Here is an 18,367-nt window from a genome sequence, read left to right on the forward strand (position 1 = left end):
GTTCTAACCTACATCGTCCACATAGGACGACTCGGGAACTCAACTCCTACCCCGGGCAGCTCACCGATCCCCTTATGCCCGGGGGAAAGGTATCAAGCCGTTTGACAGCTGATACTTGCTGTCAAAACGGCTTTTACGCGAAACAGGCGGGAGGCAGCTGTCGGCTGCGTCCGACGAGGTCGCCTGCACACCGGAAGTCTCTATATCCAAAGTTCTTTGCCCATATTATCATTGTTTCTTTTACTTGTTCTTCCTCCATCTTTAAGCTTAACAGATATTTATAGAGTTTCTTAATCAACTTTTCATCTGTTTTTAACAGTATCTGGTCAAATTCTGTCTGTTCTTTATAAAATCCCATTGTTTTAACATCTTTTTCATATCTCGTTTGGATTTGCAAATATGGCCACCATGATAGATCAACACCTTGTTCTTGTAAATATTGTCTGTCTTTCAATTTTCCTTCATTGTCCAAGATATCTTTATACAGTAGGTCACAACTTTGTCGTAATTAATTAAATTTGGGTAAGCAAAAGCTTCCATTGTTGAAAGCCATCCAGGTATCTTGATATAAATTTTTGCTTTTATTTTTTCCCATTGTAAAAGAAGTGCATTTCTTATAAAGTGGTTTTGAAAATATCTATGTATTTTATTCTTCCCATACCACAGAAAGGCATGCCAACCAAGATATTCATTTTCACTGTTGCTATTCTCCCCAGCATTGAAAGTTGTAGGTTTTTCCACTTTTCCAGATCCAATTTTATTTGTTTTAGCAATCTTACGTAATTATCTTCTTTTATTGTTACGCATCTTGCTGTTAGATAAATTCCCAAGTATTTGACTTTTTAAACTATTTGAAGATTTGTTTTTTTTTGCCAGTTGGTTTTTTTGTTTTTCTGTTAGATTTTTTGTTAGCACTTTAGTCTTTTCTCTGTTTATTTTCAACCCTGCCACTTCTCCAAATTTTTCTATTTTCTCCATAAGTTTAGTGCTTGTTTCAAGTGGATCTTCCAATATAAAAACCAAATCATCTGCAAATGCTTGTAGTTTATATTTTTCATCTTTTATCTCCAGTCCTTTAATTTCTATATCTTGTCTGATGTTTCTATTCAATACTTCCAGTGTTATATAAATAATAATGGAGATAGTGGGCCTCCCTGTCTTGTGCCTTTTTTAATGTTAAAGTTTTCTGTAAAATCTCCATTTACAATTATTTTGGCTGTTTGTTTACAATAAATTGTTTTAATTACATTTATAAAGTTTTCTCCAAAGTCCCATTTCCGCTAGTTGCTGAAACATAAATTGCCAGTTTACACTGTCAAACGCTTTCTGTGCATCAAGAAATATTAAAGCCATCTGTTTCCCTGGAATGAATTTCATAGTACTCTAACACATCAAGAATCATTCTTAAATTACTTTTTATCTGTCTTTTAGGTAGAAAACCATTTTGATCTGTATGTATAAATTCGGTCAAAAATTTCTTTAGTCTTTTTGCTATTATTGAGGCGAAAATTTTATAATCTACATTTAATAGCGATATTGGTCTATAGTTTTTTATTTGCCTTAGGTCAGAGTCTTCTTTGGGTATTAAGGTAATATTGGCTTCAATCCATGTATTTGGTATTTTAGCCTCCAAAAGTATTTCATTGCACAGTTCTTTCAATATTGGGTTTAGTATATCTTGTAATGATTTATAAAGCTCTGCAGGTAATCCATCTTGACCCGGATTCTTATCAAATTTTTTGCCTTTTTATAGCCTCTACAATCTCCATCACTGATATTTTTCCATTTAATATATTTTGAATATTCTCTGAAATTTTTGGTAAGTCTGCTTTTTTAAAATACTGCTGTATTTTTTCTTTTGAAATTTCCTCTGCATTGTAAAGTATCTCGTAATAGTCTTTAATATTTTTTTTAATTGTATCATTTTGAAACTGTAATTCACCTTTTGAATCTTTCAGCTTATTTATCAGTTTTTTCTCTTTTTCTTTTTTCAGTCTATATGCTAACCATCTCTCCAGTTTGTTGGCATTTTCAAAAAAGTTCTGTTTAGCCCTCTTAATCTGTTGAGCCATTATTTCCGTCTCAGCTAGATTTAATTTGTGTTTTATTATCTCCATTTGTTTCTTAAGTATTTTCTTTTGTGGGTCTATTTGTAATTCTGAGTCTAACTTTCTGAATTCTTCCTTCAACTTTAACTGTTGTTGTTTCTTTTCTTTATTCTTTTTAGCGGTATAGGTTATAGCCAACCCTCTGAAATATGCGTTAGCCGTATCCCACACATTTTGAAGGGACGTTTCTTCTTTCTTATTTTGAAAAAAAAATCCATTTCCTTTGTTGCTAGTTGTACAAATTCTTTTTCTTTCAATATAGATTTGTTCAAGGACCATCTTAATTTTTTCTTGGTTCCTCTCCAAGTCATCTTTATTGGGTTATGATCTGGCCAAACATTAGTTTCTATCTCAATTTCTTGTATCATCGTATTAAGTTCCAAAGATGTCCATATCATATCAATTCTAGACCATGATTTATGTCTATTTGAATAAAATGTATATTGTAATTTTTTTGGATTTTTTTCTCTCCATATATCTTGGATACAGAGTTCTTCTGTCATTTTTGAAAACGCTTTAGGTAATATATTTCCTCCTTTCCTCCCTTGTTTAGCGCTTTTATAGTCCAAAGTTCCATCTGTTATTGCATTAAAGTCTCCCATTATACAGAGATTTTGATAGTTGAATTCTAATATTTTTATATGTAATTTTTGGTAAAATTGTTCTTGTTTATCATTTGGTGCATATATTGCTACCATCAGTATCTGTTTTTGATCCATCACTATTTCTACCATTAATATTCTCCCCTCTTCATGCACATACATTTGTTTAGGGTTCATCGTTTCTTTACTGTATAGAGCTATTCGTCTTTTCTTTTGAAGTGCTAATGCAAAGTGAAGTTTACCAATTTTCAGTTCTTCTAACAACTTATAGTGTTGTCTCTTAATATGTGTTTCTTGGAGGCAAATTATATCCATTTTTAATTTTTGTAGTCGTGTAAAGAATTTTTTCCTTTTTGAGGGAGAATTTAGTCCATTTATATTCATTGACAGAATCCCACTCTCTTTCTCCATCTCTTTCAATTATATCTACTGTAGGTCTTAATCTTCTAGTCGATCTTATCTGTCTCTGATCTCTTGGTCTTGCTCCTTCTTCTGTGTATGTGTTTTTAATTTCTTCCTCCTCTCTTGGTTTGACTGCTCCTTCTACTGCCATTTCTTCCTGTTTCTTTGTTTCTCTCTTTGTACCAGATTCAAAATCACCTCCTTCCAGAAATGCTCTGTGGTTGTCGTAGAATTCCATTGCTTTAAGTGGCGTCTCCAATCTATATCTTTTCGTATCCCAATAGATTAAAATCCCTTCTGGAATGAGCCATTTGAAATTCACTCCTTTTTCAATTAATTTCCTAGTTAGAAACTGGTATTCTCTTTGGGATTCTCTTATTCTCCTCGGGATTTGTTTGAGGACTACAATTTCTTTTTCTTTGTATTTCAAAGATTCATCTCTTACTCTTCTCAGAATCTCGTCTCTTATAGATCTTTTGAGAAATCTAACGTGTACTTCTCCTCGGACTTTATTTCTTCTGACATAGTTTGAGTTGACTCGATAGATCTGATGTAATTCTCCTTCCATTTCCTGTTTCCCAATTCCTAATGCGTCTGCCAATAATTCCGTTATCAGGTCTAGAAGATCCTCTTCCTTATCTTCCATTATATTTTGAAATCTTAAAAAATATGAGACTCTTTCCATCTCCATGACAGCTACCGAGTCTTCTAGTTTTCCATTTATTTGCATCAATTTCTGATTTTCATCTTTTAAGACTTCTAATTTCTGGTCAACCTCAGTTGATTTATCTTCTATTTTTTGGATTCTTTGTTGGTTATCTGTAACCATCTGTTTAAAATTTTCAAATTGAAAGTCCATGTTATTAATTTTTTGATTCATTTTATCAAGATCACTTTTCATCTCCTCATGGTTTCTCGTTGTAGCTGCCATGTGAGTAGTGATTGCCTCTTGAATTGCTTGTAGGGTCTCTTGAGTTTCCTTTTGGAAGTTATTAGCCTTTTCTTGTTGGAGCATTGTATCAATTGATCTCTGATAAACTGGACTTGCAGAAGCAGAAGAGGGAGCAGAAGTACCTTTTTTTCCAACTTTACATAGATTGGGGACGCTCATCTTTTAATCATACTTTATAATCCACCAAGTAAATCAGAATTTGTAATCCAATAGGCTCCTAACAAATAGGAGAGGTAAATAATAAAAATAATAAGTAATAAAAAAAACAAAAGGGAAAAAAGAAAAAAAATACCAAAATTTGTAATCCAAAGTGTTCTGTTAGAAGAAGTTTCTTGTTATTCACTCTACCAAAACAGCTTGTAAAATTCCAGGTCAAGCTGTATTTGTAATCCAAGGAAGTCAGATGCCTTCAAAACAATTTTTATTTATAATTGTAATCCATCCTGTAGAAAAGGGCAATCGAAAAAGAGTCTTCTCTTTTCCAGCCACAATCTTCAGGACTATAAATTCCAAGGACACCAAAAAGTTTAAACTATAAGCTGTGTCTGGGCATCTAGCCAAGTTTTAGAGCTCCAGTCAAAACAACTTAGTAAGATAAAAAAAAAAGCAAGGTTAAATATAATTCTCAGATGTGCCACTAGATGTCATTAGATGTCCATTCCCACCAAACTTTAAAAAGTTAAAAAGTTAAAATCCAATGGTTTCCAAACAAGGAACAAAAAAAGATTTATAGAAGCAAAGGTTTCCCAAATTATCCTTCTTTTATCCCTCAATTATCTTCACAATATTGTTATAAGTCAGTTTTAATTTCCCCAAAGCTTAAACTGCTGCTTATAGTTCAGGAGGGAGGGGTAGAGAAAAAAATAATCCCCCCCCCTAAAGCTTGGGGATTTCTTGCTTTTGAGTGCTTTTTTCCAGAACCGGTATTTTTCACTTGTAGAGAGGTAAGGAAAGTAGTCTCACCCAGATCAGTTGTTTTGCTTTCCGCTTATTAGTATTCTTGAGACAAGCCCTAAATTATTGACAAAGATTGAAGAATTTGGAGAAGTAGCAGGACTGAAAATAAACAGAGAAAAGACTAAAGTGATAGTCAAAAACCTTACAGAGAAACAACCCCCCCCCCAATTGTCAGAAAAAACAGACCTCCAGATAGTTAAGAAAGTTAAATACTTGGGGATATATTTAACAGCAAGGTATGCAACAATAAAAGAAGATAATTATGTTAAACTATTAAAACAAATAAAACTAGACTTGGAAAAATGAAAAAATCTACAACTATCAATATTGGGAAGAACAGCGACGGTGAAAATGAACATTTTACCAAAACTACTTTTTTATTCCAAACAATACCTATAAAATTAGAGAATTTTTTTTATGAATTAAATGCATCGATTTTGAAATTTATCTGGCAAGGGAAAAAAGCCAGAATTAGACTGAAAATGTTATAAGAAGTGAAAGAAAATTGAGATTTTGGGTTACCAGACTGGGTTCTATACTATCAAGCAGCTGCATTAACATGTTTAAAAGAATGGATAACCCTTAGACACAAAAGATTACTATACTTAGAAGGACATGACTTACAACTTGGATGGCACGCCTTTCTATGGTATGGGAAGAATAAAATCCATAAATATTTTCAAAATCACTATGTAAGAAATGCTTTTGTGCACCCAAATTTAATCAACTATGAGAAACTTGTGACTTATAAAGACATTTTGAATACCGAAGGGAAATTACAAACTAAACAAGAATTGGAAGAACAGGGCATTAAGCTATCATGGTGGCACACTTGCAAGTGCAAACGAGATATGAGAAAGACGCCAAAACATATGGTTTTTATAAAGACCAGACGTTGTTTGACCAGATACTATTGTCATCAGATGAAAAATTGATTAATAAACTCTATAACTTTTTGTTAAACTTGAAGATGGAAGATGAACAAGTCAAAGAAACAATGATAACATGGGCAAAAAACTTTGGGCACAATGTAGAATTAGAAAAATGGCAAAATTTATGGGAAAGAAATTATAAAATAACAAGAGCAGCTACCTATAAAGAAAATTTATATAAAATGTTTTACAGATAGCATTTACCACCTGCAAGATTAGCAAAAATGTTTAAAAACGTGTCTAGCAACTGTTGGAAATGTAGGAAAAAGCCAGGTGTGTACTACCACCTTTGGTGGACATGCCCTAAAGCAAAACAATTCTGTTCAAAAATACATATGTGGTTAGAGAAAATGTTAAGAAAACACGTAGATTTTAAGCCGGAACTATTTCTTTTAGGTATAATCACAGAAAACTATGATAAAAAATGTATATATTTAATATTACATCTACTAACAGCAGCAAGAATTACATTTGTACAGTATTGGAAAAATGAAGAAACACCAACGGAAGAAGACATAATTAGGAAAATTTTGGACTGTGTGGAAATGGTCAGGCTTACATTGAAAATAAAAGGGAAAGAAGATACAGAATACTTTCAAACATGGGATAATTTTTACAAATGGCTAGAAAAACGGAGTAGAGAGTAGGCATGGGAGTTATATTATTAATGTCAAATATGTGGACTCAGACAACATGTTTACTAAGCACTAAAGATTTGTAACTATGAAAAATTAATAAAATATTTTTTTTAAAGAATACATAAAGGAATAACTGAATTACTTTATGAGATCTCAACAAGATGGTAATCCTCCTCAGGCAATGGACCACAGAAAGCCGAGATGCTGCTTTTGTTGACATTTCAAGTCAACAGAGCAGGTAGGGTTGTTGCTCTGACCATGGCTAGATGGATTGCTCTATACTTTCCACCTACTCTAGTGCTATCCAGAGTGGTATGCAAGTGAAGATACTCAAGGCATCAGTAATTTTAATTGCTGTATTCTGGCCTGGGAAATCATAGCTCTTTACTTTAGTGGAGATGAGCAAAGAGCCCATGTGACATCTGAAAAGCCTAGATATTCTGACTCAAGGCCTAGTTATGCACCTAGACTCCTGCTGGTTATAACTTTGCTCTTAGAAATTAAATGGGAACATTGCTTGAGTCTTGGGCTTTCATCACAACAGTGGAAACCACATAGGCTTCTAGATGCCCAGCCACTACCACGGTCTATCAACTGATTTGAAGAGTGGTATAAAAGATAATGATTTGTGGCACCATCAGCAGATATCCCTGAAATATTGAAATTTCTACAAGCAATTGGAGAGGGAACAGCAAGCTCACTATACAGTCAGGCAACTATCTTGGGCTCTGACCCCTGACTAGGTGAGGGGCATCCCCTTCTGACCGCTCTCAGATGCATTCTTTCCTGAGACGCACATGTCTTTGTACTCCTGGTCATCCTGTATTTACCTTTATGGAATTTGTCATTGATTTTTAGGACTTGTGGAACAGATATTCTTGCTCTAAGAGGAGACCTCTTTGTATTCCAACAAGACAAGGTGGTGATAAGGTCAAATATTTCTCTTATGCCCATGTTCTAAATTTTACTGACCACCAGAATTCATGGTCTCCCAATTTCTGGTAGACTATTCCCACCCTGGAGAACAAACCTGGTACAAATTGTATATATAAAGTGTGCTAAGAATATACCTGAAATGTACTCTAGGAGAGTGGAGAACTGATAACTTGTCTCCTACAAAAGAAGGAAGCCTGAGATGACAAATAACATAACCCACCATCACAGGTTGGCATACTTAGCAAGAAGCAGCCCTCTTCTAGCATCACTGCTCATTCTTTCAGAGGTTCGGCTATATCAGTAGCTCTGATGTGGGGCTTCCACTGATAAAAACTTAAAGGGTGGCAACCTGGGCAGAATCAGCTATGTTAAATAAGCATTATCAGATACGTTTACTTCTGTAGAGGCAGCCTTCAGATCCATGGTACTACAAAAGATTGCTTACTACAAGATGTCTCCTGGGAATACCTCTGAAATATACTCCTTTGTGATTAGCTCCATCTTCAGTTAACTGAGAATGGTAGTTGGACTTAACAATGAAGTATTTTTACGGTCACTGAAAAATGGACCTAATGTTTCCATTGTACAAGGAGAGTGAAGTATTTTTATGGTCACTGAAAAATGGACCTAATGTTTCCATTGTACAAGGAGACAGTCAAGACAGTTCAAGCAATTCGGAATCAAATCATTAACTGCTGTACCATTTTGCCAACTGTTGTATATTGTTTTTCCATTTTCCTATGTTTCTTGCTAGCGGTAAAGGTTTTGTTATTATTGTTGCTGTTACAATGAATTAATTACTCAAAAGAATTTCAGCCTTACTCAGCTGAAGTCAGTGCGTGTTACTGAAAGGAAGGGACTTCCTCTATGAAACAGGAATAAATCTTCAACCCTGTCTTCTGGCTAGATGCTTATTAAATGCTTATTAATCCTTTTTTATCAAATGCACCTTTTGTTGGTCAGTATGGTACTTCATGGTAAGTCCAGTTACTGATCATTATACAACAAGTTCCATGAAGCTACAAAGCCTGAAATCTTCTACTCTAAATCATTAAAGCATGTCTGATGGATGCAAAAACTTATAAAATAAAGGTATCTCTTGGGTCATTATATGTGATATTTATTTTATAGATTCAAATCAGCTTGGCTTACTACATTTCTTATTCCATTGGCAGGAAGAGGTACGTCCCCAAGACACAGTATCTGTCATTGGTGGAGTTGCAGGAGGCAGCAAGCAGGGCAGAAAGGCTGCCTGGAAGTTCATCAGAGACAACTGGGAGGAACTATACAATCGCTACCAGGGGGGGTTCTTAATATCCAGGCTAATAAAGGTTTGCACAAAAAGTCTTGGCTATGGCAGTATTGAAACAATAAAACTTTTTTTTAATCCACACCTAATTTATAATGCTCTATGCTCCTATTTTCAGTTGTCAGTCGATGGATTTGCAGTTGACAAAATGGCTACAGAAGTTAAGGTAAGATCAATATCTTTGCTGCTGCCCTTCTGGTTTACATGCCAGTGATTGGGACGATTCTTTCCTTTTCCTCTGTTGGACCATCCTCAATGAAAAGGGGGATTGGGGTGATGGTGTTCTAGCCCCTGACACACCAGCACTATGTTCTCTGACTCAGTACATTTTTGTCCCATCACCCTACAGAATTACCAGATGGATCACATTTAGTGGGCAATTGAGTCAAAGACTATCAATTGATTGTTGGTGTTCTGTAATAGTTTCTGGACTAAATGCCTAAGTAGCTATAGAAAATTGTCATGCTTATTAACTTCTGTTTTCCTGTTGTATAAGTCCAGTAAATTCAAGATCTTTTCCAAGAATAAGCTGTAGGGATAGACAATCTTAGTAGCATTAGGTGTTCTACAATTTCTATTATCCCTGACCAGGCTAGCAAGGATGTATGAGAGTTGTAGTCCAAAGTATCAGAAATACAGCTACTTGCATTCCTACACTGTGGCCAGTGATGAAGGATGCTGCAAGTTGACATTTAGCAATATTTGAAGGACAAACAGTATCCAAAGTACACTTTGCCTCAAAATGTAGCTGAATGAGCCTCAGTGTAATTATTAAACCCTTCTTTCATATTCTGTATGTAAACTGGGCACTTGGAGAAGTAGAAATGGAGTTTTTTTTTAAAGTAGAATAATAGATAGCCTTCCTGGGATTATAAAGGAACAAATTACAGCAAAACCTCATTTTACTGGACCTTGATGCAATGGACACTTACCTCATTTGCATAATGCAGCCATTACACAAATGACCCAAATGACAATTTGAATGAATTGTGTCATGCACATGGTATAAAATGACACAAGTGACATAATACCCATCATTTCTCCATTCATATATGTTTATTCCTAGTGGTAAGCCACTCAGAGTCATTTGAGAGTTTGGTAACCTACATCTCCACAGTGCTCTATTTCTCAGTCAGTGGACATTCCTGAATAATGGGCACCTTGTTCTTCCAATTAGTCTGTTAAAACATGGTTTCGTGGAACTGAAAAAGAAGAATGCAATGTAATAGAGAATATGCCCTATTTGGTGATTCAGGAATGGAATGCTTTGGAGAACTCTGTTACTCTGTTCCCTCTCTAGACTGTGGTGTTCTGGTCATGGTTCAGCACTTTCTAGAAATAAATTCCCCAAACTTGTTTGAGATGTCCCCTTCTGGTTCATGGAATTCTGAAAACCACCAAAGTGCCCCCAGAATGGCATGGTCTAGAGAGGTTCAGCATGATTCTGTGACATTCTCAAGAACACTCTGTTCCTGAATTGCTGAATCTTGCACATTCTTGCAATGTACAGTCATGAGAAAAAGTAAGTACACCCTACTGAAATTTTTGACTTTTTCAACATATTTCAATTTACAGATATCTGATCATCTTTTCAACAAGATTGATAAAGGGGATATAACAAATACAATAGCAATAGCACTTAGATTTATATACCACTTCACTGTGCTTTACAGCCCTCTCTAAGCGGTTTACAGAGTCAGCATATTGCCCCCAACAATTTGGGTCCTCATTTTACCAACCTTGGAAGGATGGAAGGCTAGTCAACCTTGAACCAGTGAGAATAGAACTGCCAAACTGCAGGCAGCCAGCAGTTAGCAGAAGTAGCCTGCAGTACTGTATTCTAACCACTGCGCCACCACGGCTCAATGCACAATGCACAATTTACATTTTGTAGTCCATCTAAAAAGATTGTCAAACAATTTAAAATCAGTCATTACACTGGGACCATTTCAAACAACTGCCCAGTTGCCCAGATCAGGCCACCCCAGCAAGTTCAGCATGAGAGCAGAACTCAAGATGCCTCAAGAAGTCTCTAAGAACCCCAGAATTTCATCACATGAGCTACAGGTAGCTCTCATCACTATTGATGTTGAAGTGAGTCAACATGATGTCAATGAGTCTACCATTAGAAAGAAGTTACAGGAATTATATCTACATAGGAGATGTGCCAGGAAGAAACCTTTGCTGTCCAGAAAGATCATCAGGGCAAGACTAACGTTTGCTCATTAATACCTAGGCAGACCAGGACTTCCAGAACAATGTGCTGTGGACAGGTGAGGCAAAGATAGAATTATTTGGCCATATTACCAGAAGATGTGTTTGGGAAAAACCAAAGACAGCGTTTCACCGGAAGAACCTGATACCAACTGTTAAAGCATGGTGGTGGAAATATTGTTTGGGGTGGCTTTTCTGCATCAGGGCCTAGGCAGCTCATCATCATAGAATCCAGTATGAATTGTTCATTGTACTGGAGGGGCTTGAGGTTAATGTGAGACCTTCTTTCAGAAGATTGAAGGACAAGTGAAAGTGGACCTTGCAACATGGCAATGACATTAAACATTACAGTAAACCCACCAAGGAATGGCTGAAAAAAAAGAAATGTAGAGTTCTAGAATGGCCAAGACAAAGTCAAAACCCAGATCTAAATCCCATCAAGATGCTGTGACATGATTTGAAACAGGCTGTGCATGCAAAAAAAAAACCAACCCTCAAACTTTGCACAACTGAAAATAATTTGCATGGAAGACTAGAGAAAAATACCCCCCAATCAGTGTCTGGTAGACAGTTATAAGAAACACATACTTGAAATTGTTTCTTCCAAAGGGAGCAATATCAGGCATTAGAGCCAAAGGTGTATTTAAATTTTCCACAGAAGAAAATGGCATATCTGTTCATTTTTTGTTGAATAAATGATTGCAAAGTCAGTTTTCCATAGTTCTTCTGTTCAATTACATCACTTTGATATATTGTTTGAATAAAGATAAAATATGTCTACATGTGTTAAAAATGAAAAACTTTACATGGGGTGTACTTACTCATTCACTTGACTGTAAGTATATAATTGCAAAAAATATTTTTACTTGTCTTAATGCAAGGTAGATTCTGTGCTACTGTCTTTAACACCAAAATGCCAAACACTGCAGCCTGTTTTTGCAGTTAGAGTCTGTGCTCATCCAAACTGTTATACTGTATGTTGTGAAATTAAGTCCCTATATTCTGACTGATTCATCCATATGAAAATGTCATCAGATGTGATACTCCCAGAGAATGTTACTTCATTTCATCTAGGTTTTTTTTGAGAGTCACCCAGCTCCATCAGCTGAGCGTACCATCCAGCAGTGCTGTGAAAACATCCTGTTGAACGCTGCATGGCTGAAGCGTGATGCTGAAAATGTCCACCAGTACCTCCTGCAATGCAAAGCGTCACCAACTGCTGTGTAAGCTCATCCTTGTCCACCCCAGCTCCTCTGGCCCAACTGCCTTGGCGTGAGGAGGAAGAGCTGCTATTCAACAGTTGGATAGTGCACCAACGAAATTGAAGTCTTTTCTCACATCAATGGGGACTGGGCAATGAATGTAGTTTATTGGCTCCTACTCAAATTCAGAAGTAAATTTTATTAAAAATGTTACCAAAAGTTAGCAACAAAGAAACAACAAACCAACCACCCTGTAAATATAATAGTAATAAAATAGAGCATAACAAAACTGTGAAATGTCCTTAAGGCTTGTCAGTGGTATTTAATACACTCCTCCCTTACACCTTAGCTGAAGGTTCTGGGAAACAACATAGGATCTTGGTTCAGATTTTGAAGGCTTGTAAGGCTCCCTTGTCTCACTTTTTGATAAATAAAATATTCTGTCTTGTCTTTTCTCTCCCCCCTTTTTTGTTTCATTTGCTAATAATATCAGAGATTGCAAATTTGTATGGAAACATGTTTCTCAGCTACATTAAAAAGAAATTATCCCCCCTCCTTCTGTCTTTTTTTATACCTTACTCCTGCATGCAAGGAAGATTTAGTATTGTGATTGGATCCTTCTGGGCCACTGTAAAGTCTCATCGCACTTAATGCATAACCTAGGAGTTTGAAAAAGGTGTTCTGTTTCAGAAATAAAACACTACCCTAACTCCTTGTGATTGCAGCTTCCCATTCCACTTTATTTGGTAATGTTTGGTAATTGGATTCAGAAGCCTTAAACTTACACTAGTTGGCATGATGAGAAAAATCTAAGCTTTATGCCATCAATTGCTGAATAGAGTAGCATGTTCCTGCTTACCAATTCCATATCCAACATCACTCCTCCCACAAATGTTTACAGTTCCCCTTTTTAAAATACCTTTTCCTAATATTCATACTTGGTGTGGCTTTGTTAATCTGAGAAGGTCATCAGACCCTAGCTGTCAAACTGCTTCCCTGGAAACATGTTTTTGTTCTATTGTTTTAAAAGAAGAACAAAAAAGTTGGCATTAATAAAAAGGAACGTCAATGTGAAATTAAAGAGTCTTGGTTTTGGTGTGTGTATATTGGCAAAATATTTTTTTTATTTTTTTGTACACAGCCTTGTATGTATGACCATGGCTATGAAGCAATTGAAATGGATTGTGGTACACGAGTTTCCCTCTTTTAATTGTAGCTGCATTTTGGTATGTTTCCCTTCAAATTCAGAAATAAACCTGGGTTTAGTTAAGGACAGTGTAGTTAGTGTTAAACATATTTGACTTCCTGAGCCATTTTCTACCTAAGCCCATTGCAATTGTAGTGTTTTTGTACAGCTCGCATCCATTGCAGTATAACTTGTTACTGGAACAATCCAAAATTAATTATCCCTTGCCCTTTTAATTACGGGGGGGGGGGGAAATCCTTGTGAATTTATTTTATGCAATTCATGTTCATTACAGGGGATCTTCTATATGAAACATTTAGGTTGGATTCAAACTTAAACTTTAGTTATATCCAGATCTTGCTGAAATAAATGGTGCCTAAGTTAAATTTTAACCCTTAGCTAACTAACCTTTAACACTTTTTTTTTTAAAAAATGTGTACCTCTAATACATGGTTGTCAAACTCACTGCGTCACGTGTCATGCCGTAGCGTGACTTTTTTTGCATTGCTGGAGCTGGGGTGGGCGTGGCCTCTGCATGATGCAACCAGCCCACGGGCTGGCAGTTTGACACCCCTGCTCTAATACAAAAATGTGGCTGAAAAAGCATCTGAGAGTGTGTTTAGACCAGCTGTCTTCCAGGGCAATGTTCTATATAGCTAATGTATTCTGGCTCCTCACCAGAGTAATTACTTTTTGCAAGTTTTGCAGTCATCCTACAGGAAATGGATCTCATTCCTTACTGCTGTTCAGTGGTATGTATGACTATACTGTAACACTTCGTGAAACAAGTAGCATTATGAAAGCCCTAAACTTTTTTAGGATAGAGCATGCACACATACCTATGTTGAGGTGTAGGGATTTCTTGAATAGATGTAATTTCTATGGTCTCTCAGTGATAGGACATTGTTATTTTGAAATGTGGCAACAGCCTGATGTGGACATGACAGAAAACTCTAACTTTCTAATGAGGGGTCCTTGGTGCTCTCTGAGCTTAGCTGTTTTGTTGCAGATGTTTCATTACCCAAACTGGGTAACATCATCAGTACTAGTAAGGAATGGGGTTTGTTCTCAATTTATATTCTGGTGGCTTGCCCTGTCAGTGTTGGTGGGAATGGTCTTGGTGCTTCTTTGTGTCAAGGATGAAACTTTGGCAGCTATGTGCCTCTGCGGTTCAACTTGCCTTTCGATTAAGGGGGGGGGAAGTGTTACTTTCAAGTGGGTTAGATGGAGAAATGAAATTTCTACGATTCAGCTGAAGACCGTGAGAGCCTGAAGCCTTTTCATGGACACCAGAACAGGTGTGGATTTGAAACAGTTCCCATAACAAAGTGAACTTGTTGATATGGACTACATAAGACGTTGGGGGTTTGAATGGGAAAATTATTGTTTAAGTCTATGAATTGGTGTTGGAACCTCAGAGTTAGTTTTGCTTCGACATAACCATGCAGTGTATTCAATAAACAGATTTTCAGAGACGGAATGAACCTGAAGTTTTATTTGGATTCTCGAGCTGGATGTTGACACTTTGGTTGGACTGTTTATTGTTAGCTTGCTTGGCAGTTCCTTGATTGGGGTATTGTTTACTTCTTGATTGTTGGTCTGATGTTAATCTTGGAGTTAATCTATGTTCATCTGGGTGCTGATTGCTGGTGTTTTGGTCTTTTTGTTCCCTTTTTGGCTTGTTGATTGCCTCTTTTGCATAGTATGTCGATATTGTTTATGTCTATGTGTCTATTAATAGCTAATTTGTCAGCGTGCCAAACTTCTAGAAATTCCTTAGTGTTTTTGGATTCGGCTTGGCCTAGAATGGTCACAGTTTCCCAGTTGAAACTATGGCTAAGTCTGTCCCTATGTTGTAAAATTAAGGCGTTTTCATCATGTCTTCTGACTGCTAGTTGGTGTTCATGGATGTGTTCTGCTAGTCTTCTGCCTGTTTGTCCTACATAGTGGCTGCTGCAGTCATTATACTGTATGTTGTAGATGACTCCTGTTTTTTCTTCTGTGGCTGCTGGGTCTTTAGGTTTACTTAGGATGTTTTGGAGGGCTTTAGTTGGTTTGTGTGCTACGGTGATGCCATGTGGTTGCAATAGTCTGTTGGTGGTTTCTGAGATGTTCTTGGATGTATGGCAGTGTTATTCTTTTTACAGCTTGTGCTGGTTGTGCTATATTGGATTGAGTGGTCAGGCAGTTTTTGATGAAGTTGCGTGGCTATCCATTTTGTTGGAAGATGTTGTATATAGATGCTCTGTTTCCTTTTTCTGCTATTCAGGGTTGCTGCAGTGTGTTTGTGCTCATCTGAATAGAGTTCTTACACAGCTTCTCTTGTGGGAGATTGTGTTATTACTTTGGTAGTGAGGCACTTGATTGGTGTGGGTGGTTTTTCAGTACACTTGTGTTTCTAGTTTGCCATTGTGGTTTCTGCTGATCAGGATATCCAGGAAGGGTAGTGAATTGTTGCTTTCTTCTTCTCTAGTAAACTGGATTCCTTTGAAGATGTTGATGGTTTTGTGTGTGTTCTCTAATTAGTCCTTTTTTATTATGGTAAAGGTGTCATCTACATACCTGATCCATATTTTGGGTTGTATTTGTGGGAGTGCTATCGATTCCAGATGTTGCATTAGAACCACTGCTATGAGTCCTAAAAGCGGTGAACCCATATGTCAGACATGTCAAACACATAGCCCGGGGGCCGGATGCGGCCCGTGGTTTCATGTGGCCCGCGAAGCCATCCTGGAAACAGTGAGAGAACGGCCCCCGGTGCCTTGGCCCTGGCCCAGGCCGGCCGGGAGCCAATGTACAATTTTGTGGTGGCCATCTATGCTGAAACGCATTCAGTCTTAGCTCCACAAGGCCGTCTAGAAACACCGAGGAACCAGCCCCTGCTGTGTCGGCCCCACCCCCTGGGTGCATGCTGGGGAGGTGTCACCCTTTGTGAGGAATGAAGATGCACCATGCCTTGGCGCTTGCCCTGGTTCCACCCCCTTCTGCCAGAGACCCTCAGATCTGTCCCACTCCTGCCCAGGCCCCCACAGGCACCCATGATGCAAACAATGTAGAGATGGCCATGTCCACCCAGTAGGCCACACCCACTCCATCCACGCCCACCCAGTAGGCCGCCCCCCCGCCCCCCCCACGGGCAACCGCAATGCTGATGCAGCCCTCAATGAAATTGAGTTTGACACCCCTGCCATAGGTGTACCTTTGATTTGTTGGTAAGTTTGTCCATCAAATTGAAAGTATGTGGTTAGGCAGAAGTTGATAAGATCCATGATCCTGGATGTTTCAATCTTTGTGTATTTGGTTAAGTCAGGTGTGCTGTGGAGCAAGGTTGTCATAGATTCTTTGGCTGATTCCAGGTCTATGGATGTGAAAAGGGCTGTGACATCAAATGAGACCATGATTTCATCCTCATGTATTGTCATGTTTTTGATTCTTTGAAGGCACTGTAGTGGGGAGTTGATGGAGTATTTGCTTCCCCCTGTGAGGTGCCCAACCTTTTTTGTTAATTCTTTTACGATGTTGTAGGTAGGAGTCTCTGGTAATGATACAATTGGATAGAGAGGTATGTCAGGTAAATGCCAAACAAGCTAACACTAAACAGCCCAACCAAAGAACCTCCAAGACCACTCCCACCAACACTGACAGGGCAAGCCACTAGAACAGGGGTGTCAAACTGCCAGCCCACGGGCCGGTTTCATCATAGCGGAGCCGCGCCCACCCCATTGCCGGCAATGGCGAAAAAGCTCCGATACGTCACGCGACGTCACGAGTTTGACATGCCTGCACTAGAATATAAATTGAGAGCAAACCCCACTCCCTTACTAGCACTGATGTTACCTGGTTTGGGTATGAAACGTTTGCAACAAAGCAATCAATCTCAGAGAGCACCAATGACACCTCATTTCAACCCTGAGCTACAGATATTCTTTTATCGGTCTCTTTCCTTTCCTATTCAGCTGTCATTTTTCACATAATTCTGAAACATGCACATTCTAAATTCAGTACTTTCTTAATAATACTGCTCTAAACTGGTTGTACCATACTGAAGTATAACTTATGCTAAAATTAGGCAAGGCACTGTTTTGTGACTTGGATCCTAAGAACTGAAGAAGTGGGAGTAAATGGTGTATAAATTTCATGTAACAATAAGTTAACAAGCCTTGAAAGAAAGGGTGGGGGAGGACACTCCAACCCTGAGAAAATTAAAATGTGACAGAAATCTAAACTCTATTTGCTGACGTATTTATTTGATGGTCTACTGTTACCCTTAACCCCCCTCCCAAAAAATCCAGATGTATTTTTTAAGTCACCAAATATTTGCCTACCCTTGAAAACTGGCTGAGCCTCCCTCTTCTTGAAGGTTGATCAGGAGGCTTAGCTGCAAAGATTTGTTCCCTTGTGTTTATTGAATTAGGCTTCAGGGCTCTGTCTAATAGATCAAGGTTTAGATATATAAACCCTAATATTACTGCATTATTACTTTCCCAGTCCCCTAGTCTATGGTCTCCATAGTTTCCTATTTTCATGGCCTTCATAAATGATATGGAAGTCTTGTCTTCTCTGCTTTTCCTCCTGGGTTCGGTTCCTCAGTCTATGTTAATCTCTTGTAGAACACCAAATGGAAGAGTACTGTATATGGTAGTTTTTCTTTTGCAAACTATGTTTGTATGCTCAAAACAAATTCCTATTACCTTGATTGATCTCTTCCCTAGTACCGGTATAAGGGCATATGATTGCTGTCTTAATTAACTGCACATCTTATTTAAATACAAAGTTTTTGAAACCATGCGTTCCTTTCGACCTGTCAGCCTCATGACGTACGAGCCGCAGCGGCCAACCAGCGTGGGAAGGAGGGGACGGCGGGCGTTGGCCCGTTGAAAAGGAGCGGTGGAGGTACTTCATGCGCCTTGGCAGGAAGTGTAGTGCGTG

At 37.8% G+C, this 18,367-nt stretch overlaps 1 protein-coding gene across 1 annotated transcript; it reads left to right on the plus strand.

The window, feature by feature from the left end:
• Positions 1-8,702: 8,702 nt before the first annotated feature.
• LOC107295606 (puromycin-sensitive aminopeptidase-like) lies at positions 8,703-12,358 on the plus strand (the record flags this gene model as incomplete). Its single annotated transcript, XM_015824920.1, has 3 exons — positions 8,703-8,858; positions 8,955-9,002; positions 12,125-12,358. Coding segments are annotated over 3 exons (357 nt in total), but the record flags the coding sequence as incomplete, so codon positions are not given.
• Positions 12,359-18,367: the final 6,009 nt, after the last annotated feature.

This window comes from Protobothrops mucrosquamatus, unplaced genomic scaffold, assembly GCF_001527695.2.
Source record: "Protobothrops mucrosquamatus isolate PMUCROS unplaced genomic scaffold, P.Mucros_1.0 scaffold2415, whole genome shotgun sequence".
Classification (NCBI taxonomy): domain Eukaryota; kingdom Metazoa; phylum Chordata; class Lepidosauria; order Squamata; family Viperidae; genus Protobothrops; species Protobothrops mucrosquamatus.